The sequence below is a fragment of the Rhinoderma darwinii genome, chromosome 6 (assembly GCF_050947455.1).
Source record: "Rhinoderma darwinii isolate aRhiDar2 chromosome 6, aRhiDar2.hap1, whole genome shotgun sequence".
NCBI classification, from domain to species: Eukaryota; Metazoa; Chordata; class Amphibia; order Anura; family Rhinodermatidae; genus Rhinoderma; species Rhinoderma darwinii.
In genome coordinates this window covers 73,228,608-73,249,455 of record NC_134692.1, presented here as the reverse complement: position 1 = coordinate 73,249,455, position 20,848 = coordinate 73,228,608, and the positions used below count along the sequence as shown (strand labels likewise).

Below are 20,848 nucleotides of genomic sequence, written 5' to 3'. Positions count from 1 at the left end.
GGTGTTGTCGCTGTCGGAAAAAATCTTCTGAAGCAGTATCTGTCACTAATAGAGCTATTGGAGCACAGCATAGTTTACGGTTGCTCCATGCTGTATAATCTGCGTGCCATTATTGTGCAACTACTAAAAATGAAATATTTTTTTGAGTTTCATATACTGTATATATATATATATATATATATATATATATATATATGTGTATGTATATATATATATATATATATATACATGTGTATGTATATATATATATATATATATATATACATGTGTGTGTATATGTATATATATATATATATATATATATATATTGTTTTATGTAGGGAAAAAAACGCAAGGTTTAGAGCATTTGTAGATCACTAACCTATTGCTAATATTACCCTGATATTAACCATACATCTAATTTAACTCTCAATATATATTTTTTTTTTTTACAATGATTTACACTGTTTCCTTTTTCCTGGCTTTCTTTTCCCATAACTGTTTCCCCTTACATAAACTGCAAGTGATAAGAGGCTGAAGACGGAAGAAGGAGTGAGCCTTCTATTTAATAAAGCAGTTGCTTATAACAGAGATCACATGATCAGGATCCAATACTATCAGGTCCGGCTCCAGGTTTAAGTGGGCCCTTGGGCGACACAGACTTAGTGGGCCCCTTTGCGGGGGTAACTCACGGCAGCAGTAAAATTGCAGAAAATTTCACTTTGTGCCCCCATATAGTATTTAGGTCCTGATTATGCCCCCATAAAGAAGTTATGCCCCCAGTTTGTACTCCCATAAATTTAGTGCCCACTGCAGATGTGCCACCCAGCCCCCTCCCAGGTAGTGCCTCGCAGCCCCCTCCCAGGTAGTGCCACACAGCCCCCCTCCCAGGTAGTGCCACACAGCCCCCCCTCCCAGGTAGTGCCATGCATCCACCCCACCCAGGTAGTGCCACGTATCCACCCATCCCAGGTAGTGCCACACAGCCACCCCTCCCAGGTAGTGCCACACAGCCACCCCTCCCAGGTAGTGCCACACAGCCACCGCTCCCAGGTAGTGCCACACATCCCCCCCTCCCAGGTAGTGCAACACAGCCCTGCTCCTTGGTAATGCCACACAGCACCCCTCCCTGTAGGTAGCGCCTTTGGGGCTCCATCTAGGAGTGGAATCCCCAACCAGAGCATTGCCGCCGCTCTGGAAGGCGATTCCGCTTCAGGAAGAGCCCCTGACGTCACTGTCCATATATGGACAGTCATGTCAGGGGCAACCCCAGGGCCATAGTCCAGGGCAAAGTGCTACTAGCACTCTGTCTGGGACTCCTGCTCTGCTCCTGACATCACTCTCCATGTATGGAAAGTGATGTCTGGAGCAGAGCTGAAGTCCCGGGCAGAGCGCTAGCCAAGTCTCTGCTCCAGCTATGGGGAAGCCTCTGACATCACTGTCCATATATGGATAGTAATGACAGGGGCAATAACAGAGCCAAAGTCCTGGGCAGAGCGCTACTAGCACTTTTCCTGGGACACTGCTCTGCCCCTGACATCATTGTCTATAGATGGACAGTGATGTCAGGGGCTTCCCCAGAGACAGAGACCCGGAGCAGAGCCGCTTCTTGCGCTCTGCCTGGGACTCCTTCTCTCCTCCTGGCATCACTATCCATATATGGACAGTGGTGTCAGGGGCAACCCCAGTGCCGGAGTCCCAGGCAGAGCACTATTAGCACTCTGTCTGGGAGTCTGCAGCCTAGTAAATGGCAGAATAGGGAGCTACCTCCCTGCTCTGCCATAGCGTTCAATAGTATCTGCGTCCTAAGGACGCAGATACTATTGTATGTGGCATCGCTAACGCTGTAGCAGTCATAGCGGCTGCTAGCTGGGCCACTGGGCATGGTGGGGCCCGTGAAGGCAGGCTGCACGGGCCCCCTCATGCCGCGGGCCCCATAGCAGCCGCTATGTCTGCTACAACGGTAGTTATGCCGCCTCCTAGACAGGGGCTCCCTCTAGAAGCGGAATCCTGTCGGCAACACTCCAGCCGGGGCCAGGAGGAGCCATAATGGCAGTGGACGCCGGACCTGAATACTATTGTCTCCTAATCACTACTCTGAACCCCAAGCTATTAGCTAAACAGCTGAGGTACGGCGATATTAGTTCTTAAAGGCTATGTACACCTTAAAAAAAATGTGCTTTTTAAGATACAGCTGCTCTGTATTCTGTATATAGAGCATCTATATCGCGAGGTAATACCGGAATGCGTCAGGTCTGCAGGATTGACGGGTTCAGTGTCAGCGGGAGACACGCAGGATCCATCAGTAATCAATCACATCTAAGTTATGAACTTAGATGTGATGGATAACAGGGGGATCCTGCATGTCAGTGACACACAGGATCCGCTGACACTGAACCCGTCAGTCCCGCGGACCTGACAGGTACATACAGGATTCAGCGTAAGATACAGCTGCTCTGTACACAGAATACAGAGCAGCTGTATCTCAAAAATTTAAAATAATTTTTAATAAAAACTAATAATAAAGTTGCAAAACACACTGATTGACCTTTTTTTAAAAAAAAAAATAGCTTTCAAAGTTTATGTAGCCTTTAAAATAAACATATAAAAGCTTGCCCACTGTGTTTGTCAGTCTGCAGTATTTTCTGCATTCTCTTGAACACAGAACACAGGTGTTGAAGTGTTATTTCAGTCATAGCACATGAAAGTATATTGCAAGCAATGACATATCCGACGAACATGGTGCCGATGCGGTTGTTGGCAGAATTGCAGCCAGGTCAGTGCCGCTCTGTGTGGCCTTACCCTTAGAATAATCTGAAATGTGCATTAAGTGTACTTTGAGCTTACATATATGTGCTGAAATCTATTAAAATACTATTAATGCGGACTGGTACCTTATTTCAATATTCTATAGGTATTTTTTATATATGTTAATAATTACTTTGGCTAGTTTTGAGTTTCAAATTTAATATTGTAAATGAGCAAACACTAGATATTCAAGAGTTCCATATTAAAATCTCTGTAATCGGTTCTGAAAAATAACATGCATTAGTGTATTAAGCGCTAGATAACAACCTTTGTCTTGAAATCTCAGAAATCTTTGTTTCAATTTGCAATTTTTATTTCTAGTCATTTCTGTAATAGGTAATTATTTTATAGATTGTAATTAATCTATGTTTTGGCTATTCGTTAAGCTGTTTATTTACACAATATTTTATCTAATAATAGACCCCTAAAATATGTTTGTTTTCCAGGTTTAGATTCAGTGGTCGTATCCTGGGTCTTGCTCTTATACATCAGTACTTGTTAGATGCCTTTTTCACACGTCCATTTTATAAGGCCCTCCTTCGAATGTAAGTTTACCATAACATATACTGTGTATGCTGCATTGTTTGAATACAAAGAAATGTTAACATCATGAATAGACTCCATTGCAATGTTAGCAAATATGTACAGGAGGGACGTTTGCCTTAAAATGCGTATTGTCAGTGCACGCAAATTCAAAGGGGCAAATTTATTAAGGCTGGCATTTCATACTTCATATAAAGATCGCTGGAGCAAGTACCGCCTAATTTATTAAGAGGCGCACGTCTCTTAATAAATTAGTTGCATTTCTGGCCGTCCGCGCGCCTGAAAGGGAGCTGCTGTAGATTTTCGCTATATTTGCGCCAGTTTCTGGTGTAAATTATAGGCTATGTCCAATTTAGCTAATGCCTGCCCGATTTTTGGAAAAGTGGTGGAAATCATGTAACTAAATGCAAAAATCTCAAACTCAAGTTTTTGCGCAAATTGCAACTTTTCTAAGTCTGATCATACAGTCCTTGATTAAGGCCTCATGCACACGGCCGTGATTTTCGGGTCGGCCGGCTGCGGACTGTCAGCCGCGGGCCGCCCGCAAATCGTAGGACATGCACATGGCCGCCGTCATTGTTTTCAATGAGCCCGGACTGCAGAAGACGGCCGTAATAGGACATGCCCGTTCTTTCTGCGGTGCGGGTTCCCGGGCCGTGCAAAGACCGCAAAAACTACGGTCGTGTGCATGGCCCCATAGAAATGAAAGGGGCCGCAATTCTCCCGTGGATTTTCGGGGGAATTTCGGCCGCAAAAAACACGTTCGTGTGAATGTGGCCTTATTCCCCCCATAATGTATTGAAAGACATACCATACAATACTCTGTAATTTATTTAGTACTAAAACTAGTATATGCAATTAGACTAATTCTACTGATCTGTTATTGGAAGGATATACATAAAATAATTGCACACCATCCTGCAAAATAAAGGTAGGATGCAAGCAGTGGTGGATTAAGTAGACCATAGGCCCTGGGCTGTTCTCCAAACTTGCTCCCCCCTTTTCCACCGCTGCTCTGCCGTGTCTATAGTTAACACCACTTTTCTGTGCGAGCAATTACAAATGGGTGTTATGATTACCCTTGTCAAAAGGGCTGTGTCCCTACATACTGACTGTCTCCAACCATCGCTGACAGTATCACACTGTGTAGGGACACATCCTCTTGACAATGGGAATGGTAATGTCACGATTGTGGGATATGTGGACTCACTAGACTGCTCCGCCGTAGCGAAGTAGCAGCTTGTCAAACTACAGTCAATAACAGTCTTTGGGGTAAGAGTACCTGGGAGGATGTTCAGGCGGATGCTCGGAGTAGCAGACACGTGCACAGGTGATGCTTGGCATGGCGGATGACACCAGATGTGGCGGATGACACCAGACATGGCAGATGACACCAGACGTGGCAAATGATACCATATGTGGCAGATGACATGGAATGTGGCAGATGACAACACAACTCCAACACTAGATACAGCTGAGGAATAAGCACAGTTACGTGATACAGGTAGTAGAATACGGGAACACTGAGAGCAGGATAACAACTAAGGGACCATTTGTAAGACTAACATGGGAATACAACAACGCTCCAGCACGGACTAGAAGGCGGAGCCCTTTATATAGTCCAGGAAGTAAAGGGATAGGTTAGCGAACATTTGGTTGGTGCGCGTGCTGGCCCTTTAAGGCCAGGAAAGAGTGTGTGCACCCTAGAGGCAGTAGAGTGCAGCCCCGTGAGTTGGCGTCTCCTGGGAGGGAGCTGCCGACAAGCACTTAGTGTCCCATGGTCGCGGCTGTCGGTAAGTACATCGTGCCGACGTTCAGCGACCGCGGACACAACAGGTAACACCCGTTTGTTTATTAGTCCTAGGCTCCACAAAGACTTTTTGTGGAATACAAGAATATCCTATAACAGACATGTCAAAAGAGGGGACAGATCCTCTATATATCCAGTGACTCACAGGTGACGTCTTCTCTGATGGGTGTCGTTCTCTTTTCTTTTCCATCTGACATGAACTGATATGGCGACTTCTCCTGAAGACTGCAGAGTTGCTTGGCGAGACATCTTTGCCCCTCACTTCTGTAGCCATTTCCAGCCTCATTAGAAACGTAAAAATTCAGACACCAAACCCCCTAAATTATTCCATACCCCAGACAAGATCCCTATGCAAATTCAGATCCCAGGCCCATCTATTAACTCAGACTAATAACTTCACACCCTAGAATAGATACAGGCCCCAGACAAGACCCCCATAAACAAATACAGACTCCAGAACAAGCACCCTAAATAAATACAGACCTTAGACCAGACCCCCTAATTACACACCCCCTGACCTGACTCACTAAACTAATACAGACCCCAGACCAGACTCCCTAAATACAGACCCCCAGGCCCCTTAAACTAACACAGTGCCCATATACTTACATAGCAGCTCACAGACTTCTCATGGAGTCTTGCTGTCACGGTCTCTGGGTATGTGGACCCTCTAGGCGACACCGCCGTAGGGGGGAGGCAGCTGGCCAAACAACAGAGCACCCAAGCAATACAAAGTCCCACACTACGGTACCTGAATAGTCCAGACAGTGGCCGAGGCTTTAGCACGGATGGAGGTGCGTGCAGCAGGTTACGGTGAGACGTGGCGGATAACAGCAGGTGCAGCAGGTTGTGCCAGACGTGGTGGATGACACTGGACGTGGTAGAAGACACTGGACATGGCAGAAGACACTGGACATGGCAGAAGACACTGGACTTGGCAGAAGACACTGGACGTGGCAGATAACAGCAGGTGCAGTAGGACACGACTCTAGCACTAACAGGCTCAGGAACAATAACACAGAACAGGATACAGGTGACAGGGCACGGGTAACAACAGGAACAGGATAACACTAAGGGACCATTTGCAAGACTGACATGGGAATACTAACAACGCTCCGGCAATGAGCAAAGGGGCAGGGCCCTTCTTATAGTCCAAGGGAATCATGGGCTAATTGATAATGATTCCCATGGGCATGTGCTGGCCCTTTAAGGCCGGGCACGAGCGTGCTCGCGCACCCTACGGAGCACAGCGGACCGGAGCAGAAGTGAGCTCTGGCGTCTCCTGGGAGGGGGATGTGAGCCAGCTCTCACAGATCCATGGCTGCGGCCGCCGGGGGTAAGTAATCACGCCGGTCCACGGCCATGGACGCTACACTTGCTTCTGTGCTGTACGCCTAAATACAGACCCTCTAACTTAATACAGAACCCAGATCCCCTAAATACAGAAAAACAAAAGGCTCTTAACAGTCCCACCGGAGTACAGTACACGTAGCACGGTGAAACACAGAAATAGATAAATATGCGTAGGAATGAAGTAGAGGACGGGGATCTCTGGGAAATAAGGGCACCCGACTCAAGGGCTATAAAAGTATCAAAATGTATTCACAAATTTGGCCGGGTAAAAATATAACAATATAGCAACCAGGAATAGAAATAGTGAAAATAAACCCAGATTAGGGAGGTATATATGATAGCATATAAATAATGTATAAAGCGTGCATCATATATAATGTAGACACCATCCAGGTCAGCATGCTGCCAAACAAGCGAGATCCCGGCGTGTGACGTCTGAACGTAAGCTACGTACGCTGACACAATTCGTCACCACGTGACTTCTTCGGAGCGTTGCGTAGCAATGTCAGTATAGAGTAAACATATAAACATGCAAGCAGCCAATGAACAGCCTAATTCAACATCAATTTAATTTACCCTTACAAGAGCAGATGAACTACAAATGGTCATACATGATTCATCAGGCTATTTAATCCTTATCCATTTAGGTGCCACCCAAAAAGTAAAAATAGGAAAGAAACAAAAAACAAAACAATAAGAAGGGGTGCAGACTGGGTCCCAGGAGTTCGACCACCAGGGCCGTATTTACAGTTTATGCTGCCCTGAGCACTTTTAGTGCTGACGCCCGCATAACTCCTGAAATTACGGAAACAGCATAGCTCGCTGACATTGCGGCTACAGCACTGGACCCAGAAAAGGTCATTATTGCTTTGCTTTTTTATGTGTTACTAATATTTTTATCTGTGTGTTTTTTTTTTACAGGTTTGGTTGTTGGACTGGGATTTGAGACTACTTCGATGACGGCGAAGGTTGTGTGTTTTTTTTTTATTTTAATAAAATATTTTTTCTGTGTCTGTGTTTCTTTTTAACTTTATTACTATTGCCTTCGTAATTCTAACTTTTTGATTGACAGCGTCCATTACTAAGGCGGAGCTTAGTGTTAGTTGGTGAAGAGGCAAGCATTAACCCCTATTATTACCCTGGTACCCACCGCCACTAGGGGTACCGGGAAGAGCCGTGTACGATCCAGTACACGACCATCTGTAATGATGGTCGGTCACTGGGGTAGACGCAGGCTGGTATCATTAGGCTGGGAAAGCCCAAAAATCATGGGCCTCCCCACACTGGTAATACTAGCCTGCTGCTGCTATGTTGTATGAGGCTGGTCATGAAAAATGGGGGGACCCCGTCATTTTTTTCAATTTTTTTTTTTTTTTTTTTTTTTAAAAAAAACATGGGGTCCCCTCCATTTTTTATAACTTTCCAGATACAACATAGCAGCAGCAGTCTAGCATTACCAGCGTGGGAAGGGCCACTGTTTTGGGGTTTTCCAAGCCTAATATCCCAGCCTGCGGCCGCCCTAGTGCCCTACCGTCTCTGCAGATGGTTGGGTACTGAATCATACCTGGCTCTTCCAGGTACCCCTAATGGCGGTGGGTACCGGGCTAATAATATCTAGCACTAAGCCCCGTCTTAGTAATTGACGCAGTCTATCACACAGCGGCCATTACTAAGGCAGTAGTAATAATGTTAAAAAAAACACCAACGCGTAAAAAATATTTTATTGAAATAAAACCCCCCACACAACCCTCGTTAACCATTTTATTGAAAATAAAAAAGCCGTCATCGCAGTAGTCCTCAAATCCAAAGTAGTCCAAAAACCGAACCTGTAAAAAAAATTAGTAACACTAATAAGTAAGAAAGCAAAACAATTATTATACTTACCCTCCTTTAGTGTCTGTGACAGTAAACTAAGCAGTGACAGCTCTAAGCTGTCATTAGTTAGTTAGTAATCCCATGGTCCCAGGTTATCCCGGGCCATTGGCTTGCTTTTAAAAATAGGCCAATGAACTTCGGTAACAGGCCACCACGTGATGTAAACAAACCAATGACATCGTAGAACTGTCACTGTTTAGTTTACTGAGCCTTGTAAGTGGCGCAGGATCACACGAGATGCGTCAGAATTTTGCCGCATCATGGGTGTGCGCACTACATTGAACCTAGTGCTAGTTACTAGAGTCGGCCCAGGATCACTATTTGCGTTTGCAGTTGATGCAGGCCTGGTCTTTTCTGATCAGGTCTTCCATAGAGGAACGACGCGAGATGGCCCGATGACGTCATCGCGCCGCCTGTGCCACAAGAAAAGCACCGAATGGTGAGGAAGGGAACTAAAGGTTCTCTTAGCTTGCCTGCGCTTTTAATTGTATTCGCGTTCTAAGGACGCGGACACAATTGAAGCAACCGTTTGGTCTCGGGGACTGGGACATACAACATGGTAAAATAACACATACCTTACCTGGTGCCCTCCAGTTGTGCCGTGGACCCACCGTTCCACTCAGCGTTGTCCAGAAATGACACTTTGAAATATTATTTTTATATATATAAAAATGTCTATCAGTGTGACTAGTGCAGCTTTCAAAATACTTTTTATTAAAAAATATTTTTACTTTTTGAGATACAGCTGCTTTGTATCCTGTATACAGAGCAGCTGTATCTAGCGCTGAAACCTGTGTCCGTCAGGTAGAAAATGAAAAAAAAAAAGATTCCTCCATTGTTTTTTGCGCTTCGTTTTTACGGTATTCACCGTGCAATTAAAACGACATGTTAACTTTATTCTGTGGGTCAATGACATTACGACGATACCAAATTCATATAGTTGTTTTTGTATATTACTACTTTTACATGGAAAAAACGAAAAGTAAGGAATAAAATATATTTTGTGTCGCCAAATTCTGAGCCATAATTTTTTTTATTTTTTCGTCGATTGAGCGGCATGAGGGCATATTTTGGTGTACATGCAAGTTTTTGATCAGTTTTTATTCCATTTTTTGTGGGAGATGAGGTGAACAAAAAACAGCGATTCTGGCGCTTTACTTTTTTTTTACCGGCGTTCTATATGTGGGTTAAAGAATGATATATTGTAATATTTCAGACTTTTACAGACGCGGCGATACCAATTATGTTTGTTTATTTATTTTTCTACAATGCTTTGGGGGAAGATCGGAAAAAGGTTGTTTTTTTTGAACTTTTTAATATATATATTTTTTATGCATAAAAAAACAAACGTTATTTAACTGATTTTTACTTTTTTTTTTTATTAGTCCACCTAGGGGACTTGAACCAGCGATCGTTGGATTGCTTGCATTATATACTGCAATGCTAATGTATTGCAGTATATTGTCTTTCATTCTTGGGTGTACATATACTAATTGCATGGATTTTGAATTGCAAATGATCTAATATGTTACTTTGGTACATTATTTATATGCTACCATATGTATCTCCCTAATCTGGGTTTATATGCACTATTTCTATTCCTGGTTGCTATATTGTTATATTTTTACCAGGGTGGGTTTATGGCATCCTTATGGTGATTCAGGATCACTTATGATGGTAAATCATATTTTCTTTTTTATATATTTTCGTGAATACATTTTTCTACTTTTATAGCCCTTGAGACAAGTGCCCTTATTTCCCAGAGTTCCCCTGTCCTCTACTTCATTCCTGTGTATATGCCCCTAAATACGGACCTCCTAAATACAGACCCCTTAACTAATACAGACCCCAGATCGGACCACCTAAAAACAGATCCCCTAAACTAATTCAGACCCCAGACCAGACCCCCTAAACTAATTCAGACCCCAGACTAGACCTCCCAAACTTATACAGACCCCAGACTAGATCCCCTAAATACAGACCCCAGACCAGACCCCCTAACTACAGAACCATAAACTAATAGACCCCAGACCCCTAAATACAGACCCCTTAAACGAACACAAACTCCATATACTTACATAGCAGCACACAGTCTTCTCTATGGAGTCTTGCTGCTGTACTAGGACCTGCCGACATAGTCATATGACCTGCTTGTCTTTCAACAGTAACAAGAACTGCAACTATAAGGTCATCTGACCTTATATCTGCAGGTCCTTTTTTAGGACATACACAATGCAGTTTTGCGGCATTTTTTGCCACTATTCGCGGCAGAAAAATGCAACGAAAACGACAATTTACTTTGGGCGGCCATGGTCCTCGGGTCCGCCACTGGATGTAACATTTGTATTGATGAAATGGAACCAACATGTGCCTTCTCTGCCATAAGACAATTTAGAGGTTTCTTTACCACAAACCAAAAAACTGATTCTATTATTGTGTTTCAAGATATGAAGATTCTTGAAGTATGTCCATGGGTTTGGGAGGGTGGAAATTATAAGAATAGTGTTTGTTTATTCTCTTTTCTTTGTGCATACTGTATAAGCTGTGTACAGATTATGTGATATTAGAAAAAAAAACAAAAAACGATAATATCTGGGAAATCAGCTAGTTGTCTCCTGAGGGAAAATTATAATTCTAATTTTATCTCATAATAACTATGTTAATTTTAAGTTGGGATTTCTACACAACCCAATTTCTAGTGTGTCCGTCAGTGCATTTATTTGTCTGTACTTTTTAAATTTTCAGACTTTGTGATTTGAGTGACTTAGAATATCTTGATGAAGAGTTTCATCAAAGTCTACAGTGGATGAAAGATAATGATATCCATGATATTCTAGATCTTACTTTCACCGTCAATGAAGAAGTATTTGGTCAGGTAAAGAAATGTGTATTATATCATTGCTTATAGGGACTAACAAACTGACACAGTATACAGCAAAACGTATAATAGCTAAAGAAGCATAAATGGTAAAACATTGTCCATCTAGTTCAGCCTATTATACCACAATGTTTATCTAGTGAAATGAAAAACCCTTTGAGGCAAAAGCCAATTTTCCTCATCTTAGGGAAAAATGCCTTTCTGACTCCAATATGTCAATCGGTATAAATACTTGGATCGATGACCCATCTCCAATAATCTAGTAACCATAACTTGTAATATCATTGCACCCAAGAAAGGCATCCATGCCCCTTTTGAACTATTTTAGTGAATTCTCCATGACAACTTCCTCTGGCAGAGAGTTTCATAGTGTAACGGCTTTTACAGTAATGAATCCCCTTCTATATTTGTGTAGAAACCTTCTTTCCCCTAGACATAGAAGATGGCCCTTGTTTTTTTTGTACAGGCATGGGTATAAATAGATCATGATATAGATCTCTGGATTGACCTTTGATATATTTATACATACTGTAGTTATTGGGTCACCCCCTCAGCAGTCTTTTTCTAAACTAAATAACCTTCATTTTGATAATATTTGGGTACAGTAGAGCACCTATTCCATCTATTTCTTTGGTTTCTGTGTGTCTGGAGTCTGTCTACTACTGTAATTAATTAATTTAGAACATGAGGGCGACTGTCACCCGGACCCGGTAATTTGTCTATTTTAATCTTTTTAATCCGGCTCTGAGAGTTTAGTTTATCTTCCTGCATTTCGCCTGACATTTCATTTTCCTCTGTGAACACAGTGTAAAAAAATGTTTAATAAATGTGATTTCTCCTCATCAGCCTCCACATTTTTTCAGTCATTGCTTTGTCACTGGATGTCACTCATCCAACAGTTTTTTACACTTTTTAATGTTTATATAATTAAAGAACATGTTAGGGTTAATTATAGGGTGAAGTCACATGTGGCGTATTTTACTTGTATTTCTGCAGTGTAAAAATGTTGCGGAAAACTGTACAATGTGCAATGGAAAAAAAACTCCACAACTCAGATCTCTTAATTACTTGGGTTGCAAAATATTTTCCCACAGGCTTACATTGTAAAGTATTCTGCAGCGTATTTGTTCACTCTGGAAATACAAGCCAAATATGCCACGTGTCACTGCACCCTAAGGGTATGTTCACACGACCTATTTTCAGACGTAATTCAGGCGTTTTACGCCTCGAATTACGCCTGAAAAGATGGCTCCATTACGCCTGCAAACATCTGCCCATTGCTTGCAATGGGTTTTACAATGTTCTGTTCCCACAAGTCTTTATTTTACGCGTCGCTGTAGAAATACGGCGCGTAAAATGACGGCTTGTCAAAAGAAGTGCAGGACACTTCTTGGGACGTTTTTGGAGCCGTTTTTCATAGACTCTATTGAAAACAGCTCAAAAAGCAGTTGTAGAAAATGCAGCGAAAAACGCGAGTTGCTCAAAAAACGTCTGAAAATCAGGAGCTGTTTTCCCTTGAAAACAGCTCCGTATTTTCAGACGTATTTTGTTAATCGTGTGAACATACCCGAACTCTTTTTGGAAATCCATATCTCTGTCTCCAACTTTGCTGCTTTGATCTATTTTTTACAGAATGTAAGTTTTTCCTATAGCTTTTTAATGCTTCTTCACTGCCTATCTGTTTTCAAATTTTAAATAAATTATTTTTGTTATTTATTTCCTCCTTTACATTTTTATTTATCCACATTGGTTTTCTACTGTTTCTAACCCTTTTGTTCCAGTAAAGTGTGTACCTCTCACAATGAAAATGTATGATGCTTTTAAAAAAAATCCCATTTACCATCTGTACTTATTTTTGTGGTCTTGTTCCAGTCAATGAGGTAAAGGGCATCTCAGAGCTCATCGAACTTCGCCTTTTGTGGCTCCTCAATAAAACATCCTATTGTAACATAAGTGGAAGTATATTATATTATGGTTGCTATTTCCTAGATGTCCCTTTAATATGCACCTTTGTTATTCTGTCAGGTCTATTGGTTAATATTAAGTCCAAAAGGGCTCTCTCCTTTTAATTGGAGCCTGCACCAGATGGGAAATATAATTATCTTTAGTTATTGACAAAAACCTGTTTCCTTTATGAGATCTACAGGTTTCAGTTTCGCAAGTGTTATCTAGGTAGTTGAAGTCCCCATAATAACAACCTTGTATCCTTGTCTATTTCTCTTAGTGTTAGATTTTCTATGGATTCTGTTATATTTGGTGGCTTATACTTCAGTAGTATTTTCTTATTATTTTTCCCTCTATGTATTTTTACCCATAGAAACTCCACATGTACATTTCCCCACATATATCTTCTCATAGTAAGAACTTTATACAGGACTTTACATGAAGGCAAAACCGTATGTATTTATTAAATACTTGGCGACATCCGAAGTACAACTACGTTGGTATTTGCGATACCCCAAGATGGTGCGGGCTCCAGAGCTGAGCCTACACCATACACAGGCGTTGCTGGCTGTTTTAAACAGCTGACACCCGCCTACAATGGATCGGATAAGAGATAACTCTGATCCTGGCCATTTAACCCCTCAGATGCCGCGATCAATAATGACCGCAGCATCTAAGTAGAGAGAGGTAGGTGGTTCCCTCTGTCTCCCAATGACCCCCACCACGAAAATTGTGGGGTGGTGATTGGTTGCTATTAAATAGTGGAGCACAGATAGAGGCAATACACTGCAATTTATACCTATTGCAGTGTACTGCATGAGCGATCTTACTATTGCGTGGTAAAGTCCCCTAGGGTAACTAAAATTAACAGTAAAAAAATATTTTTATAAAAACTTTTTTCTTATTTTTCGCAAACATAATTGGTATCATTGTGTCCTTAAAAGTCCAAACTATAAAAATATCAAGTTATTTAGTTCGCCGGGTGAACGTTTTAGGAAAAAAAGTATCGCACTGTTCTTTTGGTCATCTCACTTTCCGAAAAAATAATAATAAAAGTGATCAAGAAGAAGTATGTGCCTTAATATTATACTTCTAAAAACTACAGCTCGCCCTGCAAAAAACAACCCCTTACACGGCTCCGTCGACGGAAAAATAAAAAATGGATCTCAGAATCTGGCAAAAAAAAATGTCAAAAAATTAAATAAATAGTTTTTCTTTGTAAAAGTAGGAAATCATAAAAAAACGATATCAATTTGGTATAGCCGTAATCGTTTTGACCCGCAGAATAAAGTTAACATGTCGTTTTTACTGCACCGTGAACGCCATAATAACTAAAACAAAAAAAACAAGTAGTAATTGCTTTTTTTCCATTCCACCCCACAAATACGTTTTTGTTTTAAAATTTCCCAGTACGGTATATGGTTCTCTAAATGGTATCATTAAAAACTACAACTTGTCCTGCAAAAAACAAGCCCTCATATGACTATTGTCGATGGAAAAATAAAAAAGGTACGGCTCTCGAAATGTGACAATCAAAAGTGAAAAACCTAAAGTTGGCAGTGTCTCCAAGGAGATAATACATAATGAGTTGTTGATCTACAACAGGATGGCTGCAACCTTAAAGAGGCTCTGTCACCAGATTTTGCAACCCCTATCTGCTATTGCAGCAGATAGGCGCTGCAATGTAGATTACATTAACGTTTTTATTTTTAAAAAACGAGCATTTTTGGCCAAGTTATGACCATTTTTGTAGTTATGCAAATGAGGCTTGCAAAAGTCCAAGTGGGTGTGTTTAAAAGTAAAAGTCCAAGTGGGCGTGTATTATGTGCGTACATCGGGGCGTTTTTAATACTTTTACTAGCTGGGCGCTCTGAAGAGAAGTATCATCCACTTCTCTTCAGAACGCCCAGCTTCTGGCAGTGCAGATCTGTGACGTCACTTACAGGTCCTGCATCGTGTCGGCCACATCGGCACCAGAGGCTACAGTTGATTCTGCAGCAGCATCAGCGTTTGCAGGTAAGATCGACTTACCTGCAAACGCTGATGCTGCTGCAGAATCAACTGTAGCCTCTGGTGCCGATGTGGCCGACACGATGCAGGACCTGTGAGTGACGTCACAGATCTGCACTGTCAGAAGCTGGGCGTTCTGAAGAGAAGTGGATGATACTTCTCTTCAGAGCGCCCAGCTAGTAAAAGTATTAAAAACGCCCCGATGTACGCACATAATACACGCCCACTTGGACTTTTACTTTTAAACACACCCACTTGGACTTTTGCAAGCCTCATTTGCATAACTACAAAAATGGTCATAACTTGGCCAAAAATGCTCGTTTTTTAAAAATAAAAACTTTATTGTAATCTACATTGCAGCGCCTATCTGCTGCAATAGCAGATAGGGGTTGCAAAATCTGGTGACAGAGCCTATTTAAGCTAGTAGACAAAATTTCAGCCATAATACTTCCCTGCTCTCTTTGCCACACAACCTGAGAGACAACAACCTCCTCCCTTTCTCTCAGATCTTTCTATAGAATTTCGGTGGAAGGATGATCTTTTTTTCTGCATAACAAATTTTAATTTAGTGCTCTGTAATATGTTACTATAATCGAAAATATGTGACAAAAATATCTATTTTCTTCCCAAGATTACAGAACGCGAGCTTAAGCCAGGGGGTGCTAACATAGTAGTGTCTGAAAAGAATAAGAAGGAATACATTGAAAAAATGGTAAAATGGAGAATAGAAAGAGGAGTTGTACAGCAGACAGAAAGCCTTGTCCGTGGCTTTTATGAGGTAAATTTATTTATATTTTAATATTTTTGCCAAAGCACTTCCAATAGTGGAGATACACATTAAGGGTAAGTCCACGCTTAGTGGACTTTTTCTGCTTCGGATTTCGCCACAAATCTGTGTCAAAATATGTAAAACACACAGATTTTACCCAATGCATTACAATATGTCAAATCTGCAGTGAAAATTCACAATATTTCCGCAAAAGATTGAGCATGGTACGGATTTGAAAATCCACAGCATGCTCTAATTTCTATGCAGATGTTTTCTGCTACATGTGGATGGGGTTTTGAAAACCTTATCCACATGTATTGTACTGTAAATTGACGCCGATTTTCGGTTGTTATTATTACTATTTTAGCATTCATACCTTTATGTAGATAATCAGCTTTCATATGCATGATGGAATGGACAGCAGCAACATTAATGTACTTACATAGTTACGTGGGTTGAAAAAAAACCACAGGCGCATCAAGTTCAACCTTTGTCAATAAATTACACGTCATTCATTACTAGATTAATTACAACCTTCGATGCCATTCCTCAGTAAATAAGCATCTAGCCTTTTTTTAAATGCTGACATAGTATCTGCCATTACTAGTTCTTGGGGTAGGGTATTCCATAGTTTGAGCACTCTATAAAGAACCCTTTTCTATATTGATGTCTGAAACGTCGAATGTGCCAAGGTCCTTTGTAAAGTCCTTGGAAAGAACAGATTATATGCTAGTTCTTTGTATTGGCCACACACATTCACGTCCATAAGATCCCCTATAATGCGTCCTTTTTCCAAGCTGAACAAGCCCAATTTTTCTAGCCTTTCATTGTAAGAGAAACCTCCCATACCATTTAATTATCTATTCACCCGCCTTTGAACCCTCCCCAGTTCTCCTTTATCCTTTTTTTTACAATTTGGAGTCCAAAGTTGAATTCACTATTCAAGATGTGGCCTTCCAAAATATTTATAAATGGGTAATATAACATTTGAATCACAGCTTTTTATTTCTCTTTTTATACACTCTAAAATCCTAGTTGTTTTTGCAGCTGCTGCTTGACATTGAGTACTACTGCTTAGCTTATTTGTAACCAGAAGGGTAAGTTCACATGTAGTGTAAATACTGCGTTTTTTCCGCCATGGATTTTAGGGCTTGTCCACACGTAACGGAATTGCTGCATATTTTTCGTCCGGATCTGCGGACAAAAAATACGCAGCGGAATACAGTAGCAGCAAAGTGGGTGTGATGTAACGAATGTCATCCACACGCTGTAGAAAAATTCAGTCCAGAAATTCACCTGCAGTGTGTAATTTTAGTTTCAAGCATGTCAATTATTGCTGTGAAAAGTGGACTGATTTCCTGCGTTTGTCTGATGTACTGTTTCATTTTCTGCAAAAACGCTGTGGAATTTCTTACAGAGGTTGGAAATTATATCACAGGAATCCACACATTTTTCTGCAGTAAAAAAATTTGTGAAATGGTGCAGATTTTCTGCAGCGGATTGTCTGCTAGTTGATGGGTAAGTGCTGCGGATATTTTCCACAGCAAATCCGTTACATGTTAACAAGCCCTTATACAGAAGCAGCAAAGTGGATGAGATTTGAACAATTCTCACCCACACGCGGCGTAAATTATAAGCAGGAAAAACGTTAAAAAAAATTGACCTGTGGTGCAGTTTCTTAATCCGCAGCATGTCAATTGTATTTGCACAATCAATGTTTTTTTGTTGCGGGTTTTCCTCATTGATTTCAAAGAGGAGGTAAAACCTGCATCAAATAGCAGATATTGCGATTTTTGCGGTGGAAAAGCTGCGATTCCGCAGCAAAAATCGCAACTTCGAAAAAATATTAAAATCTTGTACTCACCTAGAATTCCGTGCTTCTTCATCCAGGTAGGCCTCCTGGGATGACGTTTCATCCCATGTGACCGCTGCAGCCAATCACAGGCAGCAGCGGTCACATGGGATGAAACATCATCCCAGGAGGTCGGGCTGCAGGATGGAAGACGGACACGGCGCCATGGCTACAAAAGTATGAAACTTTTTTATTATTTTTCGGGCAGTTTTCCACCGGAAATTCCCTGAGGCGACCAGGGCAGATACGCTGTGTGCTTTTATCCGCCCTGTGGGAACATACCCAAATACCCAGGTCTAGGTGTTTTTATTTTACAGTTGTGGTAAAATCTTGTACATAGCATAGATATATTTGGTGCCCCTATTTCCAAAACAAACATGGTCAATATAATATGCATTCATGATGATCAGTTCATGACAGAAAAAGAACTTATGGAAACATTGTTTTTCTTTGTGTTTTTTAAAAATTTTATGCATTTTCCCTCTTAAAATAATTGAAAAGCTACATATTTGTTCTGGCGGTCCTCAGCCGTGTTTGTACTACATGTATGGCTATTCATTTGAATCCATGTCATGTAAGGGTATGTTCACACGGCCTATTTTCAGACGTAATTCGGGCGTTTTACGCCTGAACAAAACGGCTCAATTACGCCTACAAACATCTGACCATTGCTTTCAATGGGTTTTACGATGTTCTGTTTCCACGAGGTGTCATTTTACGCGTCGCTGTCAAAAGACGGCGCGTAAAATGACGGCTCGTCAAAAGAAGTGCAGGACATTTCTTGGGACATTTTTGGAGCCGTTTTTCATAGACTCCATTGAAAACCGCTCCAAAAACGGCCATAAAAAACGCTGCGAAAACGCCACGAAAAACGCGAGTTGCTCAAAAAACGTCTGAAAATCAGCTCCGTATTTTCAGACATTTTTTGTTAAGTGTGTAAACATACCCTAATACTGAAAAATTATCAGCTGACAGAAACTTCCCCTGACGAGAGCAGCTTGCCAGAGGTCTGTGATAATGGAGCCCCTTAAAAGGGAACCGGTCTGTAGTTTTAAAGCCACTAAACCACCAGCATGTTGATATACAACTGGGGTTTTGTGTTCCAAACCTGCCGACCTGAAAAACATACGGGAATAATTAGTAAAGTAGATTACAATTTACTGAAAGGAGTCCAGTTAAGGGCTGATTCAGACGACCGTGAATTGCGTCCGTGCAGGTCGCGTGGTTTTCACGCGGCACGCATGGACCAATAGAAGTCTATGGGCCAGTACAGACAGTCCGTGCTTTTTGCGCAGCGTTTGTCCGCTGCGTAAAAAGCGCGGCACGTTCAATATCTCCGCGTATTTCGCGCATCACGCACCCATTGAAGTCAATGTGAAAACCACGCAGGTCGCACGGAAGCACTTCCGTGCAAACTGCCTGTTTCGCGCAACAGCTGTCAAAAGGATGAATGTAAACAGAAAAGCACCACGTGCTTTTCTGTTTACAAACATCCAAATGGCGTGTCATAATGATGGCGGCTGTGCGAAAACCAAGTAGCTGTGCATCATATGATGCTATCCTCACGGAGCAGGTAAGTGGCTTTTGCGCAGGCAAAACGCTGCGTGTTTTGCGTGCGCAAAAACGCCACGGTCGTCTGAATCAGCCCTAAGGAGTTCGATGGCATTGCGCTCATGAAGCTGAGGACAGTAGACCTCGCATCACGACGCATGCGCAGTTTACTGTCCTTGGCTTCTTGTGCACAATGCACATGTTCTTGATGCCACTCCCAGTCTCATCTCCGTAAATAGCGATCTTCTTTATTACCTATTCCCCAAACATCTGTTTTTGGGGAAGGCCGTTTTGGAACATTAAACCCTAGCTGTATAAGGGCATGCTGGTTGTTTAGTGGCTCCAAATCTATTGTACTGACAGGATTATCAGAGTTTGGTTTATTACACACTGGGCATGGAGTGTGTAAATAATCCAAGTTTCTTTAAATTGTTAAAATTCACAAGATATTAACAGTAACAAATGTTTTTTATTTCCTTGTTTCTTGTAGGTGGTAGACGCTCGTCTAGTATCAGTTTTCGATGCAAGGGAACTTGAGCTAGTTATCGCCGGAACAGCAGAGATTGATCTGGGTGATTGGAGAAACAACACAGAATACAGAGGAGGTAAAGGAATGTTCATAGATATATCCACAATGGGAATCTAGTTGTACTGAATTACACACTCACTTTCAATGTGAAGCTCTGCTTTTATTATTGTAGACCAGCAATAAAGCCTGTTGTGTCAAAAAATGCAACGGGTTCTAGAAAAGTCTGCCCCCTAATATGTCCCCACTCTGTCCCCTGTGTGTCATCACTGTCCCTTGGGTATGTTCATCTGCAGTTCGTTGTTGCCACCTTGTTCTGACATAATTGGCTTTGCAGCTTTTATTGTTACCTTGTTCTTCTGCCGTTAACTGCGTTTTTGGACATGGCACTGTTTATAGAAGTAAAGTAATGTTGTCGTCTGCAGTGCATTCACAACACACACACACACACACACACACACACACACACACACACACACACACACACACGACTTTTAGCAGGGTTACATGACATCCATGGGCTAACTGAATAGGAATAAGGGTGGAACTATTGTTATTATTTCAACAACTCATTAACTGTGTGTGTATGTACTTGTATTACATTGCTGCCTGTCTCTAGGTGATGTTGTCATGCCCATAGCAACCAATCAGAGGTCAGCTTTCATTTAACCCCTCAAGGACACGGCCAATTTTGACCTTGAGGACAGAACAATTTTTTTATATTTCCCTCTTTGCATCCCGACGCTCATAAGTCAATATAATTTCATTTATATAAATTTTTATTTTGGCGAAAATGCAGAAAAAAAAGCAGTTCCGCTGCAGTTTTAATAATTTATTTTTTACACCATACACCGATCATGAAAAATAATGTTTACATACATTTGTTGTTCAGGTTGTTACGGCCATGGCTATACCAAATATGTCTATATTATTTCATGTTTTGGGACCTA

The 20,848-nt window shown here is 41.5% G+C and overlaps 1 protein-coding gene across 4 annotated transcripts in view; it reads left to right on the top strand.

Moving 5' to 3' along the window:
* The window catches only part of HECW2 (HECT, C2 and WW domain containing E3 ubiquitin protein ligase 2), a 547,978-nt gene that overhangs the window by 513,323 nt on the left and 13,807 nt on the right, over positions 1-20,848 (top strand). For all 4 annotated transcript variants that reach the window (XM_075829943.1, XM_075829941.1, XM_075829942.1 and 1 more), the window contains 4 exons: positions 3,234-3,332; positions 11,114-11,243; positions 15,832-15,978; positions 19,863-19,977. In XM_075829943.1, the coding sequence (XP_075686058.1) occupies positions 3,234-3,332; positions 11,114-11,243; positions 15,832-15,978; positions 19,863-19,977 (491 nt within the window). The remainder of the gene's footprint in view (positions 1-3,233; positions 3,333-11,113; positions 11,244-15,831; positions 15,979-19,862; positions 19,978-20,848) is intronic.